Source organism: Gymnoscopelus microlampas (genome assembly GCF_963454915.1).
Source record: "Gymnoscopelus microlampas genome assembly, chromosome: 17".
Classification (NCBI taxonomy): domain Eukaryota; kingdom Metazoa; phylum Chordata; class Actinopteri; order Myctophiformes; family Myctophidae; genus Gymnoscopelus; species Gymnoscopelus microlampas.
The window spans coordinates 2,464,931-2,484,114 of record NC_139954.1 but is presented as its reverse complement, the minus strand read 5'-3'; the positions used below and the strand labels follow the sequence as shown (position 1 = coordinate 2,484,114).

Genomic DNA, 19,184 nt, shown 5'->3' with positions numbered 1-19,184 from the left:
AATAAAGTACACAATAGTTCAACTTTTGTAGAGGAGAGCCGGTCATTTGATACTCCTTATTGTGTCTGACGACCCGGTAATCTATGTCCCAAAGTTGAATCGTTTCCACAACCGTGAGAAGTCCATGTTGACACCGTTTCAGCTCAGCGGTTTGTGCTAACAACACAGATGACACAACGTTTCGAGCACAGCAATGGCCGATAGGTTTGAACATTGCCGGTATTGACGCCCAGAGCCATTCAAGGAGAGTAACGTCACCTCCGTCCACTTCTTCGGGCCAGGTTTTCTACATACATCCTCCTCACACTCTTTGGCGTTTGTCCCAGTTTTTTTCTTCTCTTCGAGCTTTCTCCTTCATACCTGGCGCCACGCTCCTTTTTTCCACGCTCCTTTTCCCTCCCTGCGTTCTCCGCTGCGTAGGCCTGTCACGGTGAAGACATTTTACTTGACGGTTAATTGTCATTCAAATAATTGCAATGAACCCATTAATACCTGGAACGCGTCTGTGTCACTTTAGATTTCTTTGGCTATTCAAAAATAGCAGATATACAAGCTCATAGCGCGGCACCGAGTGCCGCGCTACGAGCTTGTAGATCTGCCATTTTTGAAAAATCTTGAAAAACATTTTTTTAGATTTTTTTTCGGATTTTAGGATTTAGAAAACATTTTTAGAATCGCCTCAGGTCTTAAAGGGTTAACGATTTAATTTGTGTTTTTCTATTGAACATTGGAACAGAAAAATTAACATTTCAGTTTGCCTTTTAGGCTGTGTAAACACAAATAGCTCAAGGCAGATATGACGGGTAACAAGTAAATAATCAAAACAAATAATGTACTCGGGCCAAAACAGGACATATACAGTATCATCATCATCATTTTATACTTTCAAATGTTTTTCAAAATAGCTGAAATAGCCGAACTACAACCTCACAACGCATTGTGTCCTGCGATGCATTGTGAGCTTGTAGATCTGCCATTTCCGCTATTTAATTTTTTTTAAAGTCTACCAATACCACAGTATAAAAATACTCTGTTACAAGTAAAAGGAGTGTTCAACATGCTACTTGAGTAAAAGTACAACAGTATTGACATCAAAATATACTTAAAGTACCAAAAGTCAAAGTACTAAAATGTTTGAAAATAGCAGATCCACAAGCTAACGACGCGTCGCATCCATAGACTGTAAAAAAGAATGGACAAAGCCACTCCCCTGCTTTCTACAGAACGAAAATGAAGCCGATAGTTCAAGAACATGCATTCCTCCATCGTTAATATATACAGTTGGCCACGCCGGAACTCAAACGCTATTGGTTGAGACCAGACACGTGACCAGCGAACCGGAAAACACCCCCAAAAATGCTATTGGTTGGGTAGCTTGTCAATCAAGAGCGGGGGCGGGGAATGAATGCTATTGGTTGTGTAGGTTGTCAATCAAATCATCCCGCCCCTCCTGGAGCATAGCCTACTTTATCGTCAATTTTAGAATAAATGGGACCATAATTTAGCAAAACGCATATCATGATGATTGAAAGGAGACTTTAAACTAGCGACTGGAAGCATATAGAATTTATGACAATTTTTATTACGGTAAGAAAATCTAGTCTAAAGTTTGTCAAAAACCCATTCACTTGCGCTAAAATAAATTCTTTCTGACACTTCAGGTCGGCGCAGGGTAAAACAGCGCCACTCTGGCCATTCATAAGCTTCCGTGTTGGCCTCATCGTAAATATCCAAGCCTTGCCCCTTGGTCGCATCGCGTTGAGCTTGTAGATCTGCTATCCTCAAATAGCCAAGGTATAAAATAGGGCTAAAGTGGTTAATGTATGTTTTATAATGTAATAATTTACATCTGCAAAGTAACTAATTTAGTAACTAAAGTTTTCAAATAATTGTAGTGGAGTAAGAGTACAATATTTGCCTCTGAGATGTAGTGGGGTAGAAGTAAAAGTATTGGAAATTGGAAATACTCAAGTAAAGTACAAATGCCTCAAAATGTTACTTAAGTACAGTACATGGGTGCATACTTTCCACCACTGATCAAATAATTGTGATCAGGTGATTGTGTAGTACTTGTGACAGGCAGGGACGTCACGGGCTCTCAGAAGGTGGGAGGGATGGACCGAGTGCCGCGCTATGAGCTTGTAGATCTGCTATTTTTGAAAAATCGTGAAAAACATTTGTAACAAATTTTGTATTTTCAAAATGTTGCGTTTTTTGGGCGGATTTTGTTATTTTTTTTCATGTTTTGGTTACTTTATTTCGGTTTTAGGGTTAGGTTATTTAATTCTTATTTTTGCCTGATTTTACCGATGTATTATTACAAAAAAAAAAAGAATTATTCTTATTTTATTTTTTCAAAAAGTGGGGGGTATGAAATCACGGATCTATGTGAGTGAGGGTGTCGCGTCGTACACACAGTGAATGGCCGTGATGCCCCTGGTGACAGGCCTACCGGTCCGTCAGCACAGCGCCGGGCGATGTAACCGTAGAGTTTGGGGCGACTCGGGTGGGCTTCGGTCGCGTGGGCCAGCAGACGGGCGTGGCTCTCGTAGAATTGGCTGCAGAGTGGACACTGGAAGTAGACGGAGGTCGAGGTCCAGAGCTCGCCCTCCCCGTCCTCGTGTCGCTCAGAAACCCTGCAGTTGCTAAAAACCGACGGGACCGCGTCTTTCTTCAGCCGATTTGTCCTCCTAAGCACCGGTCGGCCATCAGCGTCCATGTCCTTTGTCTCGGTGTAGTCCGACGACACAAAGTGGTCGCTGCACACGTGGGAGTGTGCGGGAATGTGTTTGGACGGGTTGGCACTCTTTACCGCTTCTAGCCACTGTTTGCGCAGACCATTTTGTTTGGGTAGGGCGTGGTAGTGCTGGCCAGCACCTGTATACTTGGTCTTGTAGAACGTGTTCGTGCAACCCGGAACGATGCAATAACATCCTCCTGTTTCCCAAGGCTCCACAGGCTTTTGCGATGGCTCGACGGGCATTTGTGAAGAAGGCTCGACTGGCATTTGCCAAGTCTCAACGGGCATTTGCAGACTCTCGATGGCCATTTGCAGAGTCTCAACAGGCATTTGCCGAGTGTCAACAGGCATTTGCAGAGTCTCGATGGCCATTTGCAGAGTCTCAACGGGCATTTCCAGAGTCTCAACGGGTGCTTCCGCGTCCATGGTTCAGGCAGAGGCAGGAAGAAGCATCAACTCACAGGCGACTTCGCTCTGGGAAAGAAATATACAATAAAGACGATGAAAATACCAGACAAACAACAAACTCCATAAACAAAGAAACATCACCTTGTGCGTTGTGTCGCTATATATGGGATGCCAACAAACTTTCAAATGTCTGAATCTTCGTGGGAGTCTCCAAATTAAATGTTCATATTAGACATACGGTGTATTGTATACAATTTAATATGAACATTTAATTTGGAGACTCCCACGAAGATTCAGACAATTGTATACAATACACCGTATGTCTAACCTGATGTAAATGCTGTACCTGCTGGTTTATGCTACGTTTATATACGTAGGCTATGTACACTTTTGATTTTTGTCTAAATGTTCATTTAGGCCATATTTTTCGATGAGAGCAAAATGAATCATTTCATTCATTTAGGCCATGTTTTACTATGAGAGCAGATAGAATGATATTGCATGCATTTAGGTCCAGTGATGGAAGAAGTACTCACATGTTTTTACTTAAGTAAAAGTATCAGTACTGCAATGTAGATATACTTATATAGTAGAGGTCCCATATTCAAAATGTACTTGAGTAAAAGTGCAAAAGTATTGGCATCAAAATATACTTAAAGTACCAAAAGTAAAAGTACTCATCGTGCAGAAGGTCCCATTTCACAAGTTCAACATGTATAAAAAAGCTTTTGAAAATAGCAGATCTACAAGCTCACAATGCATTGTATCGCGATGCATTGTGGGCCTGTGAGATCTGCTATTTCCAAATGGCCTATACACATAAAAGTAAAAGTATTACAAAGTGTAAATTACTGAAGAAAGTAAAAAAAAATATATGCTTTACTATGAGAGCAGATAGAATCATAATTCATTTAAGCCATAATGTTTTACTATGAGAGCAGATAGAATCATAATACATTCATTTAAGCCATAATGTTTTACTATGAAAGCAGATAGAATCATATTACATTCATTTAAGCCATCATATTTTACTATGAGCAGATAGAATCATATTGCATTCATTTAAGCCATAATGTTTTGCTATGAGAGCAGATAGAATCATAATGTTCTACTATGGAACAGAAAGCAGGCTGAAAATGCTTCAATGAAAACACATGAAAAGTAGCTAACAGGCTAATTCAGAATAAAATTAATTTGCACCCACCTCTATGGTGTCTATAGCTGTAGCTGACAATAAACACACAAACGTCCCTTCTGTTTGCCTGTAGAACCAGTGTTATTAATATCAGTTCTGCTTTTTATTATCAGTTATAAACGTTTTGAACGTACCTAGACAAACTGTACTACAGCTTGAGTCAGCTGTGTCCCGTTATCGCTCATATGAGCTGTGTTCCGAGCTGTGTTCCGTGAGCAGCAATAACTTATCAGCAATACGACTTCCGGTCGACGATCTCTTCAGAATAAGAGTACCCTCTAGAGTAAACAGAAGCCATTGAAAACCATTGAAAAACGGCTCATTTGCACATTAAAACTATAAATTAAGCATTTAAACGAAGCTGTACAACACATATTATGTTTCTGTGTAACAAAAACGTGTTTTAAAACATTAATAATTGATCTAAATGGATAAATGCTGTTCAAAGGAGTGCATAGCCTATACAAATTGGACACTGGACCGGAGACGGCTGTGGATGCCAACACTTGTGACATGCACGCATTCAGGGAGACCCCCTCTGCTCCGCTGGTCCCGCATTGGCTGAGCTGGAGGAAGCGGGTGCTCAGGTTCCGACCCGTGGACATATGAACCAGAGAAGCTGGACTCAGAAACCATTCGAGACAACGGCGAGGAGAACAGTTCCTCGTCGTTGGATGCGCGTGCATGTAAAGCTTGCGCTCGTCCATGACGGACGGCGGAAAAAACGAACGCTATGAACAATAATACCCGATATGAAACTCACTATCACTGTTGTAGTAACTTTAGCTTTACGGATTTAACAACAGTGCTGCTGCTGGGATGATATGAAACAAACGAAAAGGAACAAAATACGGCGCTTTGGAACGTCGAAAGGCGATATTAGCTGTGTTTGTTGTTTGAAACATCGAAGCAGAATCAAACAGGTAGTAACAAGTAATACAATCGCAGGTGTATTTATACTGTGGTGATTGCGTGATATACGTGGATTGGCTGAGAGATAAGCAGCGCAGGTGAACTTGATAGTGAACGTGAGTGGCGAGCAGAGGGCGGTCTCTACTCCTGAACATACGTTGAACACAACTACATTAATTCACACACAGAATTGATGATTTACTAATGATATTTTATGCTAAATGTGCCTGCAAGTATACATTTTTCTTACAATTTGCAAATGATATATTTACAAATAGTCATATATTTCTACAAATCATAGCACATGTATTTAAACACCAAATTACAAGTTACAAGTAAGTTTACAGATAGGAAAATATATTTGTAAAAATGTTCTTAAAAAGCGTGAAGTTAGTCTCAAAATTATGTAACAGGAAAAAGGAATGTATGCGTGTGTTGGTCTACTCACAAATGCAGACTCAACAACTGACACACAGAATTGATGATTTACAACTGATATGTTATGATAAATGCACACTCAAGTATAATACTTGTATTATTTATTACATATTTACAAAAGTCACAAATAAATGATTTGTGTTTGCAGATTGTGAATCCTGGAAACACATTTGTAAATTACATTACATTACATTACAGTCATTTAGCAGACGCTTTTATCCAAAGCGACTTACAATAAGTGCAATCAACAAAGGTAGGGAACGAAAGCTACTAATCACCAGAGGTTATAAGTGCATTTTCTGCAATAACAAGCAACCAAGAGCATACCTAGCGCTAAGGTAAAAGTGCAATATATCAGCTACCTATTTCCTTAAACAGATGAGACAAAATAGCTAAGTCAAATGAGCAGGAGCTAAAAACAAATAATTGTATTGACTAAACAAGATCCAATAAGCAATTCAACAATAAAACAAGCATTCGTACAACTAGTTAACAACAAGTAGGCCAGGCAAAGAGGAAGGGTAGTGTTTCCTGAAGAGGTGGGTTTTCAGCCTGCGGCGAAAGATGGGCAGTGACTCTGCTGTCCTGACATCAGTGGGAAGTTCATTCCACCACTGTGGGGCCAGAACAGAAAAAAGTCGTGACCGTGTCGATCGACCAGAAGGACCGTTGAGTGGCGGGGGAGTCAGTCGCCCCTTGGTGGCCGACCGGAGTGGTCGGGAAGGGTTGTGGGCATTGACCAATACCCGGAGGTAAGAGGGAGCTGTTCCTTTCGCTGCCCTATAGGCTAGCACCAGGGTTTTAAACTGAATGCGAGCCGCTACGGGGAGCCAGTGCAGGGAACGGAGAAGGATAGTTGTGTGAGAGAACTTGGGGCGGTTGAACACCAGACGAGCCGCAGCTTTCTGAACAAGCTCCAGGGGTCTGATGGCAGATGCCGGAGCGCCAGCCAGGAGGGAGTTGCAGTAGTCCAGGCGGGAGATGACAAGAGCCTGGATGAGCACCTGGGCTGCCTTCTCCGTGAGGAAGGGCCGAATTCTCCTGATGTTGTAGAGGAGGAATCTGCAGGACCGTGTCACTGATGCGATGTTAGCCGAGAACGTCAGTTGATCGTCCAGGGTCACACCCAGATTCTTCGCAGTCCGAGTTGACGTCACCACAGCGTTCTCAATGGTGATGGCCATGTCTCGGTGAGGACAGCCCTTCCCCGGGATGAACATCAGCTCGGTCTTGTCCAGGTTGAGCTTCAGGTGGTTCGTCGACATCCACTCCGAGATGTCAGCCAGACAAGCAGCAATGCGTGCCTCCACGTGTGTGTCAGAGGGGGGGAATGAGAGGATCAGCTGGGTGTCATCGGCATAGCAGTGGTAGGAAAAGCCATGGGAGCGGATGACAGCACCAAGAGATGTAGTGTAGAGAGAGAAGAGAAGAGGACCCAGAACCGAGCCTTGGGGAACCCCAGTAGTGAGCCTGTGTGGTTCTGACACAGACCCTCCCAGCTTCACCTGGTAGGAGCGACCCGTCAGGTAGGATGCAAACAGGGAGAGTGCAGAGCCTGAGACACCCATCCCCTCGAGGGTGGAGAGGAGGATCTGATGGTTCACTGTGTCGAACGCTGCAGACAGGTCCAGGAGTATCAGGACAGAGGAGAGAGAGTTCGCTCTAGCGGCATGGAGTGACTCCGCCACTGCCAGGAGGGCAGTCTCTGTCGAGTGACCCACTTTGAACCCAGACTGGTTGGAGTCCAGGAGGTTGTTCTGGTGGAGATACGAGGACAGTTGTTTGAACACAGCACGTTCGAGAGTTTTAGATAGGAAGGATAGAAGGGAAACCGGCCTGTAGTTCTTGACTTCAGAGGGGTCAAGTGTCGGTTTCTTGAGGAGGGGGGTGACTCTGGCAGTCTTGAAAGTAGAGGGAAAGTAACCAGATGTCAGAGAGGTGTTAATAAGGTGGGTTAAGAAGGGAAGAAGTTCAGGTGCAGTGGACTGCAGCAGAGGGGATGGGACAGGGTCCAGAGAGCATGAGGTGGGGCGGCTAGAGGTAACAAGGAGAAGGACCTCGTTAGGAGAAAGGGGAGAAAAGTGGGATAGAGAGGTGGAGGGGGGGGAGAGAGGAGTAGATGAAGCTAGAGAGGGGAGGGTGGAAGAGGGACGGGTGTGGGTAGTGCGCAGGGCACCAGCCGGGGGAGGAGGGAATGAGGATCGGATATCGTTCACCTTCTTGTCAAAGAAGTTGGCGAAATCGTCAGGGACGAGGGACGAGGGACGAGGAGGGGGAGGTGGTTGCAGGAGAGAGGAGAAAGTTTCAAAGAGTTTTTTAGGGTTAGAAGCAGAAGCCTGAATTTTAGTGCAGAAGAAAGCAGCTTTAGCAGCTGATAGAGAGGAGGAAAAGGTAGAAAGGAGAGATTGGAAGGTAAGAAGGTCCTCCGGGAGGTTGCCATTTCTCCATTTACGCTCAGCTGCTCTTAGGCTCCGTCTCTCAGTACGCACTGAGTCCGACAACCAGGGTGCAGGTGGAGTTTGGCGTGCAGGCCTGGTGGTGAGGGGACAGAGATGGTCCAGGGAAGAGGATAGAGTAGAGAAAAGAAGATCAGTGGCAGTATCGGGGGATAGTAGAGCAAAGGATTCGGGGGCAGGGAGAGCAGAGAGGACAGAGGAGGAAAGATCAGAGGAGGATAGTGAGCGAAGGTTGCGACGTGAGGAAATCATGTGGGTAGGGAGGGGCTGTGGGGGGGGGGAGGAGAGAGAGAGAGAGTAAGACATGAGGTAGTGATCAGAGAGTTTCTTACCCTTTTCACTGGGAGGAGGAGTGACGGACAGGTTAGCAGTAGAGCAGCCTCTGGTGAAGATCAGGTCCAGTTGGTTGCCCTTCTCGTGGGTAGGGGGAGATGGGGAAAGGACTAGGTCGAAGGCGGCGAGAAACGACAGTAGTGGGTCTAGCTGCTTCTCGGTCGGGAGGTTGAAGTCACCCAGAAGGATGATTCCAGAGCCGTCGACCGGGAAGTGAGAGACTAGATGGTCGAGTTCCTCCAGGAAGCCACCAGCAGAGCCCGGTGGGCGATAAACAACTGCAATGGTGAGCTTGACTGGATGAGAAACCGTGACCATGTGATATTCAAAAGAGTTAGGAGAGAATTGTGACAGTGAGACAGGAGAGTATTTCCATTTTCTGGAAATTAGCAGACCAGCACCACCACCTATCCGCACGCCTCTGGGAGTGTGAGAGAAAGAGAACACATCTGACAGAGCCGCGGGTGTAGCAGTGTTTTCTGGTGGGATCCAGGTCTCAGTCAGGGCAAGGAAGTTAAGGGAGAGCCCGGATGCGTAGCCTGTGATGAAAGCAGCTTTGCCTTCCACCACAGCCGATCGGCAATTCCAGAGCCCCCCTGTTACCACTTGCTCGACGTGAGTTGAAATAGTAGGATATATTAGATTAGCGGTCTCGCGACATCTGGGTGTAACCCAGTGTTTTTGCGACCGCCAGAAAGAGGAGAGGACAGGAATAGGAAGAAAGCCCATTGTAGATCACTAAACATATACACACTACTATATCTAGAAGAAGCACTCAATGGTCCAGGTCTTACATTGACTAAGTCGCGCTTTGACAAAGTCGCCTGCAGCTGCCTTTGTTCGTCTAGACTGCTGCCTTTGTTCGTCTAGACTGCTGCCTTTGTTCGTCTAGACTTCGTTCGGCTGGCCGCTTTGCAAGCTGCCGCTTTCAGCGCTGGTTTAAAACCACTTAGCTTGATTGCTAATTGTCTGCCGGGGAGTGCTGCCCCACCCAGCCACTTAGCACAGGGCTATTAAGTGGCCTGTTCTACCTGAAATTGCCTCAAGTGCTCTGTGAGGCACACACAGAGTATCAATGGCCTACAGCTTATAGCACAAATACAAAAATAGAAACTACAGACTAACACAAGCTGAGAATACAGCACCAGTAACAAAGCACTTAAACTACACTGCTAGTAACTTGCTAGATAAGAAATATGCTATACTCACTACCCAGCAGCCAGGAGCTATGTTCACTCCAGATGTTGAAACGCACACTGAGGTGAAACTATAGCAGCCTGACTTTTAAATCCTTGGAGCTGTGCTGCCCCACCCAGCCACTTAGCACAGGGCTATTAAGTGGCCTGTTCTACCTGAAATTGCCTCAAGTGCTCTGTGAGGCACACACAGAGTATCAATGGCCTACAGCTTATAGCACAAATACAAAAATAGAAACTACAGACTAACACAAGCTGAGAATACAGCACCAGTAACAAAGCACTTAAACTACACTGCTAGTAACTTGCTAGATAAGAAATATGCTATACTCACTACCCAGCAGCCAGGAGCTATGTTCACTCCAGATGTTGAAACATAGCTCCTGTAAATCATGGAATATTTGTGCATCATGGTACTGGATTCACAAATAATGTTGAGACAAATCTCTCCCCCTCTGTACCACTAAATACTCTGTGCTCATTGCCAGCGGCCAAGAAAACAGAAAGTTAATTGCCTCACAGACAAGCTGCAGCAAGCAGATAAGCCAGAAACATTGACACTTATTTTGCACACAAACACAGACACTCCTTATTCGGTCACGTACCATTGTAATAACCTTTTTTGTGTATTTCACTCTGTATCCTAAACTATGTATTTCCTATACAGGAGATGAGACTTATTTCTTTCTTCCTTTTTGCCTAACTCAAATGTCCCTTTATAAAGTGTTTCTTTTGCTTGATGTTTTGTGTAAAGCACATTGTTGAAAATGTGCTGTATAAATAAACTTGCCGTGCCTTGTGTTCCCTGTAACCAAATAAGTACATAAATAATACATTGAAATCAATAATTGTTTTTGACTATGCAATTGTGTTACCATTAAATGTTTTCACCACTACGTTGTAAGCAACCTTTCCATTTCCTCATTGGAGAGAGGAGTTGATGTGTGTCTGTTGTTTATTGTATTCTAGGTCAGCTCAGAGAGAGACCTTCAGGGGTCACAAGTCTCTGCCAGTTACACACCCATGATGATGATGAAGCTGTGACACACTCACACATCTCATATAAAAACTCCATATCTCATATAAAACCTGTTTATGGTTGATTGGAGACATTACTGAACTGAACATTAACAAAACCAGAACAGTTAAAAAAAAATACTGACAATTGGAAATACTCCAGTAAAGTACAACTTTTACAGTATACTTTCACTTTCAGTTGTACTGTAAGTATGAAGACGGCATGAACTGTACCCATACACATGTATGTATTATCCATATTAAAAACCCAATAAGCAGTATGTGTTAAAGTGTTTATTAAGGACTACCACTGTAAATGTACAGTAGCTAATCTAGGATATATGGATGATTTTCAACAGTGTTATAATGAGAACATTACAAAAAAGTAAACTGATATATTGGTCCGTGTACCTTCTGGCAGTTGGATTTTCTTTTGAAAACCACAAACAGAAAACCGCCCGTTGCGCTCGTTTTTCATTTTTCATTTTTCATTTAGGGTCGTGTCGGTTCTTTCGCTCCCGTTCGCTCCCGTGTTTCATTTTTCATTCTTCATTTTAACACAAGTTACGTTCGTTTCGCTCCCGTCTTTCATTTTTCATTCTTCAATAAAAAATAAAAAATGAAACGTAAGAAAACAGGGTTTTGCTTTTTCATTCTTTCATTTCTCGATCTTAATATCAAAGATACTGTAAAGACTAGACCAGAAGCGGAAGTAGATTTAGGACTTAAAAATAAAAGTGTGTGTTTGTGTGTGTGTGTATATATATATATATATATATATATATAATTAAATATAATTTTATTATACCGTAGGCTACATGATTATAACATTACTATGGCTACATCAATGTTAGACAGATGGACATATAGATAGATAGATAGATAGATAGATAGATAGATAGATAGACAGATAGATAGATAGATAGATAGATAGATAGATAGATAGATAGATAGATAGATAGATAGATAGATAGATAGATAGATAGATAGATAGATAATATAAATATATTATACTGTCGGCTATATTATTATATTAGGCTATTAACATTATGCAAGCTGTATATTTACCATGGTTACGTCAAAAAGAAGACAGACAGATCTATATCTGTCTGTCTGTCTGTCTGTCTGTCTGTCGGACGGACGGGCAGATATAGGCCTACGTGATTCTCTTCTTTTCATTTAGACATGCGTTTTTTCATCCAAAATGTGTGTTATTTTTATATTATTTAGTTGCAGCATGATAAATTAATAGCAATATTACGGAATAGGAAAACAGAAAAAAATCTACCTATAGAATTCGAACTTGGAAAGTTGGGTTGAGACTAGTCAGGTTCACATGACATGGTGCCATGTACCCCAGGTTTATCGGCGTGTTCAACTCTGACATGTACATAAACGTTCAGATTTCAAATATAAAGTGCTTACCCCCGAGCCACGGATGTTACAAGGCGATCCGGACTACGATAAGTACCCGTATCTCCCGTATTGTTCTATAAAAAGCATTTTAATCCCATCGCCGGCCATTTTCTTTTTTCTTTTTCTTTTTTTTGTAATGTATCAGAGTGCAATACACCTCCCAACCATTAGTGTCGCATGGTTGAAAGTATCGGAGACAATTTGGAGAAAATGGCCGGCAATCGGATTAAAATGCTTTTTATTTAACATTGCGGGAGATAAGGGTACTTACCGTGGTCCGGATCATGAGGTAACATCCGTGGCTCGGGGGTAAGCACTTTATATTTGAAATCTGAACGTTTATGTACATGTGAGAGTTGGCAATGTAAAAAAAATGAACACGCCGATAAACCGGGGGGACATGGCACCATGACTGTCTGACAGTCCGGCTTTCCGGCATGGTGCCTTTCCGACATGTCGCCATTTCGACATGTCATCATTTAGACATATTCTAACTGTCAGAGTGGAGGTAGGTTACTTTCCATAGTTTTCAAACGACCCACCATTCCGACTTGACTTTGGCCAAGGGTGAGACCGCCGTTGGGGCCGTCAGCAGCGAAGTTGGGACCTCCATCCACCCTGCGGGTTAGGGCTGACCCGTTGCCCGCGGGTTGGACCGCGGGGCGAGCGGGAGAGTCAAGTGATCAGAGGCAATTATCGTGGGGCGGGATGGTGCGGGCTGCGCAAAGACGCAAACAAATAAAGAAAAGAAAAAGCATTTGATACCTTCTCTCTCTCCCATTGTTATCTCACTCTCCTATCTCCTACTCTCCAGTTATTTCCTCCTGGCTGGAATCATCTGGGCTTATGTTAAATGTGTTGCTTATTTGAACAATGATGCACAGCTGCCTTTAATGTAGCCTAATGATATCCCCACTGCAACTTTAGTTTATATTGGAGTGTCCCTTGTAGTGCTGTTGTAGTAGGACTGGACACACTCACTGCACATGGCGCTCCCCTAGAGTTATAGTGTCGAAGTGTCCTTGAGCAAGACGCTGAAGTTGAACCCCTAATTGCTCCCGGTGAGCAGGTTGGTGCCTTGCATGGTTTCCTCCGCCATCGGTGTATGAATGTGTGTGTGAATGGGTTAATGGCACAATCAATGTAAAGCGCTTCGGATAGAAGCGCTATATAAATGCACCATTTACCATTTTATTTTACCACAGTGTTGCCAACTTAGATTTAACTTCTTTCCAGACCCCCCCAGCGACTTATTTAGTGAAAAGCTTCTAGCGACAAATCTAGTTACTTTTTCTGGCCCAAGGGTCACTCATAATAATTGTATATCATATTTTGCGCATTCGGACAGAACAGTTGAGATTTCATTAGACCAGATCTCTGGCAATTGCGCTTGAATTCTTATAATTTTAATGTTTATATGGTCTGTCAAGTTTATATTTTCATTTGGTATCAGTCATGAATGTATTAGAATTTATTAGAATTTATATCAAGCCGGATTTTTCCACGTGCGTAATTACGCACGCAAGTGCATGCTGTAACATATTAATACACAACGTGTACTGTACATATATATAGTAAACATTTTTGGGGGTCTTATTATGGACCCCCAAACTCCAAGCTCCACCTTAGCGCCTTAGGTTTCAGAAAAGAAAAATTAAAAAAATTAAACCGAAAAAAAGGCGTGTCTGTGTGTCTGTCTGTCTATCTATACATCTATCTAAATATCTAAATATCTATCTAACTAACTATCTCCAGCAATATGTACCGCTCAGCAACATGTTGTTCAACAAATAGCAGATCTACAAGCTCACAACAACTGTTATTGTGAGCTTAATCATTTATATCTGCGAAGTGTAGGATTATTATAATTATTATTATTATATTATAATTAAAGTAAGCGCATCGGTTAGTGTGAGTGAGTGCATTCCCACGGCCCAGGTCTGTCTGTCTGTCTGTCTGTCTGTCTGTCTGTCTGTCTGTCTATCTATCTACTAGTAGTAAGTATAAGTAACGTTTTCAAACACTGCGCATAGCGTGTGTGTGTGTGTGTGTGTGTGTGTGTGTGTGTGTGTGTGTGTGTGTGTGTGTGTGTGTGTGTGTGTGTGTGTGTGTGCCTGACTGTGCAGCGTGTGTGCAAGACAGACAGACAGACAGACCCACCCAGGCCGACACCAAAAATAGCCAAGCTCACAATGCCTGGCAGCGCGATAGATAGATAGATAGATAGATAGATAATCACTTATGTTGCATGCAAGTAAATCCAACGTGCGTAAAGATGGTGCGTATATAAAGTCCAGCCCCTGTGTGCAAAACTGTTCTTATATTTAAAATATACAGCTCAAGCAATTCATTATTAGTTATAAATTATGAATGTATTATTAATGATTTAAAAGGGGGGGCGGTGATCCTCAATGCGCACTCAACCAGGGATTTCACATGCTGCTCATCCCTGCCTGGGTGCACAGTAGGCAAAATTCAGAGCTCTCCTTCTCTCGTAATTCCCCACAAATCTGATATTCTAATTTTACTATAGTGTCAATTCCATTGCCCATCATGGGCAGAGGGCATGCGATTGCACTGGTGATCAAGCCTTACCTTGACCATTAATTGAGGTGATTGAGATGACATCATGACATCATGATTTCTCCATGAGTCTTTTAACAACTTTGCTTTCGAGGAAAAACAAACAAACAATTAAATAGGTGTGGATGGCTTCAGTCAATGAATCAACAACGGTCGTTAGCTCCCCACTGGGAGATCAGACAAACTTGATGGCCCATTCGCGCACACATCAAAGGTGGTTAGGATCAAAGGCACTTAGTTTGTAGACAGACGCACAGAGAGAGAGAGAGAGAGAGAGAGAGAGAGAGAGAGAGAGAGAGAGAGAGAGAGAGAGAGAGAGAGAGAGAGGACACCAAAACATTCTGGGCACTAGGGATAACTGGGCACCTTGGACGAGTGGGCATTAGGGACATGTGGGCACTTGGAAGAGTGGGCACTTATGGGTGGATATGAGTGGGCGCTAGGGAAATGTGGGCACCAGGAAGACTGGGCACCGGTAAACTGGTGTTAATAATCATTGTTAATAAAGAATACAGACAGAGAGACAGACAGACAGACAGACAGACAGGCAGGCAGGCAGGCAGGCAGGCAGGCAGGCAGGCAGGCAGGCAGACAGACAGACAGACAGACAGACCCACCCAGGCCGTGACACCAAAAATAGCCAATCTACAAGCTCACAACGCCTGGCAGCGCGATATAGGCTATAGATAGACAGACAGACAGACAGACAGACAGACAGACAGACAGACAGACAGACAGACAGACAGACAGACAGACAGACAGACAGACAGACAGACAGACAGACAGACAGACAGACCCGGGCCGTGGGAATGCACTCACTCACACTAACCGATGCGCTTACTTTAATTATAATATAATAATAATAATCCTACACTTCGCAGATATAAATTATTATATTATGAACCACTAACATACATACGCTATTTGAAAATAGCAGATCTACAAGCTCACAACAACTTGTGAGCTTGTGTTGTTGTGAGCTTGTAGATCTGCTATTTGTTGATTTTTTTTTTTTTTTCATTTTTCTTTTCTGAAACCGCTCCGTTAGCGGCGCTAAGGTGGAGCTTGGAGTTTGGGGGTCCCTAATAAGACCCCCAAAAATGTTTACTGCAGTGGGCTATAGCCTACTAGGCCTACATATGTACATGTGACGGTGGCCAGGCTGTCACATGTAACTTTGCCACTTCTTTTCAGAATGCTGACCTTTTCCAATAAGTAATTTATCATCCACATTTAAGCTCACAACAATAAAATATAGAGTGCACAATAAAGTGCGGGGTGCGTAATTATTGTGAGGATAATAATGGTGATTCTACTGCAAGACTACGCCACCCTTTTATTTAAGAGGTAGGGTCCTCTATAACAATGTCTTAGGCTATTCACAGGTTCAGTTTTGCCCAGGTAAGAACAACACTTTGCAACATCCCACAAGAGAATTGGACGGACACAGGTTTGTATAAAAAGGTAACGGATTTTATTAAGCTAAAACATTGGCATCTATAAGCCTTAAAACTGAAAAACATAAACACAATATAACACTACACTAAAACCCTCAACCTCCTAATGCGCCCACTAACTAACTAAAATACAGGAATACAGACAATCACAAAATACTTAAAACAAACAGGGCTTGTGCAAACTATAGCAAATAAATAATGAATTTAGCGTTAAAGTGCCAACTATTACTGAAGCAGTAAAGTGCCAAGTGCCAATTCAAATGCTATATCATATACTCATCACGGTTCAATGCAAAAGGTGGGAATGTCCTTATATGGGGTTTAACTGGAGCGGGGGTTTAGGCCAGGAATCACTGTCTCTTCTTGTCTTCGTGCGTATTGCCTGCAATCATAGAAACTAGAACCAGTTCATCTGTTCAGGTATATTTCACATATGAGGTTTAGGACCGTGGGTTTATAAAGGTAACGTTGCATAGAAGGACACTTACTCGCCCGCCAGACTGTACGTCTGGCTTTGAGGGTGTGAAGCGCGCAACGTTATCGCCACTGGACCTCTCCTCCGTTCCTTGGTTCGTCTGTCTGTCCTCCCCGTCTCTGCTGCTACTGCGCCGTCTGCTCACCGTCCGCTACTGGTGGCTTGGTACGTGCCGCGATCACTGTATTCCCCACCTCCGCTCCGTGGTATGTCTGCTCCTCCTGTGCACAACCGTTCCTTCTGGCTGTCACTTCCACACTGCCCTGTATGCCTGTCTCTCTCCTGTTCGAATGGCCCGCGCCTACTTTTGTATTTGTGGCGGCCACACCCTACTCCGCCCTCATTTGCTCTGCCACCAGCGTGACCTGGGGACATTGGCCGTCTGGAGTCACAAGGTCAATGTCACGCAGCCTATAGGGGAGTCCAATGTCAAGTGGCTCGGGGACCGGGGGGAAATACATTGTCAACCATAAAACATGCAGTGCAGAAATACATTTAAGAGAATGATGTTTTTAAGTGCATAATACAGGTTTTTCATCATCAATAAAAAATGTTACAAAATGGTTTCACCCCCTGCTTTGACCCTGTCACATCCCCCCCCACTTTTCCGTTGCCAGTCCCTGCAACTGTCCCTAATCATGTCCATACCTCTGGGGTGGCTGGCCTATATTTGCTCTTCCCGAGCGCCGTGGCTCGTCTGGTGCTCTCGGGACGGAGAAAAACCCATAGTACTGCGGCGTTGTTGCTTCTACCTGCTCGGGCTGCACTACAGCTGGGGGGTCCTCGTGGGGCGACCTGGGGGCTACACACACTTTCAACGCATTTCTATGTATGGTCTTTTCTCGCCCCCCCTTCTCGGGTCTAACTCGGTACACCAACCCCGTAGCTCCCACCTGTTCCATCACTGCGTAAGGCTCGGGGTCCCACCACGTACTCAATTTCCCCTGCCCGTCCCTCTTCCGATTCCTAATCCACACTCGTTCTCCTGGTAATAACGGCGTAATACCGGCCCTACGGTCATAAACCTGTTTTCTCCTCGTCGCTGCTTCCTCCATCCTCTCCCCTGCTGTCCTATAGGCGGTCGCCATTCGCTGCTGGTGGTCCCGTACCCAACCACCCACCTCCATGCGATTTTGCGCCGTCTGCACCCCTAACTGGACATCTACAGGGCGCCTCAAGTGTCGGCCAAACATCAAATAAGCGGGGGCATAACCCGTAGCGCTGTGGATCGTGTTGTTATATGCGTGAACTAGTTCGGGCAAGTGCTCATTCCATCTTCCCTGTTTATCAGTGTCTAGCGAGCGTAACATGTTCAATAACGTCTGATTAAACCGTTCCACCGCACCGTTCCCAGCCGGGTGGTACGGAGTGGTGCGACTTTTTGCAATACCATAAGTCTGACATAAATGGTGCATTAACTCGGACTCGAAGTTGGGGCCTCGATCCGAGTGGAACCGGGCCGGGCACCCGAACGGCTGGATGATGTGCGTCCATAACGCGCGGACAGTGGTTTGCGCAGTCTGGTCACGGGTGGCAATAGCCCAACTAAACCGGGTGAATAAGTCAGTAGCCACCAGAATATTCGGCCACGCATCAGCAGGCCTACCTAGTGTGAGGAAATCAATAGCTATTACTTCTAAGGGATATGAGACTTCAAAGGGTTGTAAGGGGGCCCGGGGCTCTGACCTGTTCCTCTGCAGGCTGCAGGCGACACAACCCTGTTGTAACTGACGCACCGCTCCCTCCATGCCTGGCCAATAGAACCGACGCCGCAGCTGGGCCAAGGTCCTCTCCAACCCAGCATGCGCCGCGGCCGCGTGGATCCCTTTCCACACCTCCTCTCTGCGTGAACCTGGACAAATGATCTGTGAGTATTGTTCTTTGGTATAGGGATCGGTCACTTTCCTATATAACACATGATTTTGTATGATCAATTTGTTCCACTGGCGTAACAGTTGCCGCGCTCCTCTAGTCCAATTCTTCCTCTCCACCATATTAGGAGCTCTCCCTCGTTCCACACACCTCTTCACTACGCGCACATCTGGATCCCGATCCTGCGTCTCTCTCCACTCATCCTCCCTCGCTGCTGGTGTCAGCTGTACAGCCGCCACGTCTACAGGCTGTATTGGGAACCGCGATAGGGCGTCAGCGTTTGCGTTGTTTTTGCCCGGTCGGTACTTAATGTCGAACGTGAAGGACGCAAGCTGAGCAGCCCACCGTTGTTCCACAGCTCCCAATCTAGCCGTTTGGAGATGCGCAACGGGGTTATTATCCGTGAATATAGTGAACTGCGCGCCAGTGAGGTAATCTTTAAACTTCTCGGTCACGGCCCACTTAAGGGCCAAAAGCTCCAGTTTGAAGGAGCTGTAGTTCGCATCGTTTTGCTCAGTTGGGTGTAAACTACGGCTCGCATACGCTATTACACGTTCATGACCATCTTGGACCTGCGCTAAAACCGCCCCCAATCCACGGCCACTTGCATCGGTGTAAACCACGAAAGGCTTGGTATAATCGGCATAGGCTAACACCGGAGCTTGTGTGAGGGCACTCTTTAACGC

The 19,184-nt window shown here is 44.5% G+C and overlaps 1 protein-coding gene across 1 annotated transcript; it reads right to left on the bottom strand.

Annotated features, from left to right (window-relative positions):
* LOC311065114 (uncharacterized protein) lies at positions 1-3,166 on the bottom strand (the record flags this gene model as incomplete). The annotated part of the gene is made up of 2 exons (XM_084085331.1): positions 1-422; positions 2,453-3,166. 2 exons carry the CDS (start codon positions 3,164-3,166, stop codon positions 255-257), a joined length of 882 nt encoding a protein of 293 aa, XP_083941457.1. The 3' UTR covers positions 1-254.
* Positions 3,167-19,184: the final 16,018 nt, after the last annotated feature.